Raw genomic sequence first — 2243 nt, 5'->3', positions numbered from 1 at the left:
GGAGTCCATAACAGTGTTAACCATGACACTTCCTGTTGCCAGCAGGTGGCGCTATGACTATAACTGAATATGGCATAGACATGTGTTCAGGACAGAACAGCTATCAAACGTGTGAAGTTTGGGGCAGATCGGACATTGCTTGCATGTTGCATGTTTCATGGCGAAATAGCAAACTTTGTCAGGCCGCCAGGGACACGCCCCTTGACGAAAACTCAAGATCTTCACAATTTAACATCACAAAGGCCTTATGATGACCCTCACCAAATTTGAAGATGAAGTTAGTGTAAAACAAGTCATTTCCTGTTGCCAGCAGGTGGCACTATAATTATAAATGAATATTGGCTTTTAGATATGTTCAGGACACGCCCCTTGACGAAAACTCAAGATCTTCACAATTTAACATCACAAAGGCCTTAAAATAACCCTCACCAAATTTGAAGATGATCCAATTAAAACTGTAGGAGGAGTTCGTCAAAGTACAAGGCCTGGAAATGGCAAAAACTGCACAAAAATCGGATTTGGATTTGGATTTGGATTTTGTACCAAGAGACTTTTTTGTAGGTAATGGTGTGTTACATGTGTGTACCAATTTTTGTACATGTAAAACGTAGCTCGAGGCACACTACGTTATGTTTAGGCCCTCAAAAATGCGATTCACTTTGGAGAAGAAGAAGAAGAAATGGAGCAATTCCAATAATTCGATATTACTTGTATAATATTAAATTATTATTATTATCTTTATTATTATTTATAACATGGTTGTTGAGATCACAATGTCTAGTTTCGGAGTAGAAACTAAATTTTGTACAATTTAATTTGTTATAATTTAATATTATTTATAATGTCAAACAGCTATTTCCTGGTGGTTTTTAGCCATTTGCATGACTGACAGTTTTAAGGAACTGGGGAAGTCGTGGCCTAATGGTTAGAGAGTCGGACTCGTAACCCAAAGGTTGTGGGTTCGAGTCTCGTTCCGGCAGGGATTGTAGGTGGGGGGAGTGAATGTACAGCGCTCTCTCCCACCTTCAATACCACGACTGAGGTGCCCTTGAGCAAGGCACCGAACCCCCAACTGCTCCCTGGGCGCCGCAGCAAAAAATGGCTGCCCACTGCTCCGGGTGTGTGTTCACTGCTGTGTGTGTGCACTTTGGATGGGATAAATGCAGAGCACTAATTCTGAGTATGGGTCACCATACTTGGCCACATGTCACGTCACTTTAAGGTCTCAACATCTAGTTTTAGTGGAGAAACTCACAGTAAGAGCACAATCAGCAGTAAGATGAATCCACATCTCTTTGATGTCTTTCTGACCTTCTCTATCTGTCTCCCGTAGGTGATCTTCAAGCGACCCGTGCTTTGATGATTGTGGGTATCATTGTGTCCATTTGCGGTCTTGGTGTGGCCTGCATGGGCATGAAGTGCACCACTTGTGGAGCTGATGACAAAGTTCGCAAGGCTCGCACGGCCATGACAGGAGGCATCATACTGCTAGTGGGAGGTGAGTGTATGTGTGAGCGAGATACTGAGACTGTTCATGCAAGTTTACAGTAAACCATGTTTGAACTGCTCTTATATAACATCAGTCTCTGCTCCGTCTGTGGGTCAATGAACATCAAAGAAAACAGGGTAGCTAATGCTAAACTAGCCAGTGCTTTGAAGGTATTGGCTAAGAAAGATCCTCTGTCTTTTTTTTTTTTAAGTTTCTGTATTTTGTTCCTACAGCCCTCTGTGCAGTTGTTGCCTGTTCGTGGTTTGCCCACAATGTGATTCGAGCTTTCTACAACCCCTTCACTCCAGTCAACACCAAGTGAGCACAAGGAATTCTACTTTGCACAATTTCTGGAGCAGAATGTCCCAACTCTGTTCCTGGATGTCCCCCAAAAAGACACATTTTGGACGTCTTCCTTATCCAACACACCCATTTCAGTTCTTGGAGCACTTCTACTAGTGCTGATGAGTTAAATTGGGTGGGTTCGATTATGGAAACATGCATGTATGTAAAACGTAGCTCGAGGCACACTACGTTGAATGTGTACAGGTGGCGCTATCGAGCCATTTTGCCACACCCACTTCTGAAACCCATATCAGATGTAAATTTCGCCAGTTCTGACGCATGTGCAAAGTTTCATGAGTTTTGGAGCATGTTTAGGCCCTTACAAAATCTAAAGTGTTGGGAAGCATCCAGGAACCGGGTTAAGAAACACTTTGAAACTTTGACCAAATGCAATTATATAGTAAAAAAA

At 42.5% G+C, this 2243-nt stretch overlaps 1 protein-coding gene across 1 annotated transcript in view; it reads left to right on the top strand.

The window, feature by feature from the left end:
• LOC107667734 (claudin-7-A) overlaps window positions 1-2243 on the top strand; it is an 8126-nt gene that overhangs the window by 4532 nt on the left and 1351 nt on the right. Inside the window, exons 2-3 of the mRNA XM_016459456.1 lie at window positions 1334-1498; window positions 1723-1807. Of these exons, the coding sequence (XP_016314942.1) occupies window positions 1334-1498; window positions 1723-1807 (250 nt within the window). The remainder of the gene's footprint in view (window positions 1-1333; window positions 1499-1722; window positions 1808-2243) is intronic.

Source organism: Sinocyclocheilus anshuiensis, unplaced genomic scaffold (genome assembly GCF_001515605.1).
Source record: "Sinocyclocheilus anshuiensis isolate Anshui unplaced genomic scaffold, SAMN03320099.WGS_v1.1 scaffold2189, whole genome shotgun sequence".
Classification (NCBI taxonomy): domain Eukaryota; kingdom Metazoa; phylum Chordata; class Actinopteri; order Cypriniformes; family Cyprinidae; genus Sinocyclocheilus; species Sinocyclocheilus anshuiensis.
The sequence above is the reverse complement of the archived record's forward strand: the minus strand, read 5'-3'. Positions and strand labels throughout refer to the sequence as shown.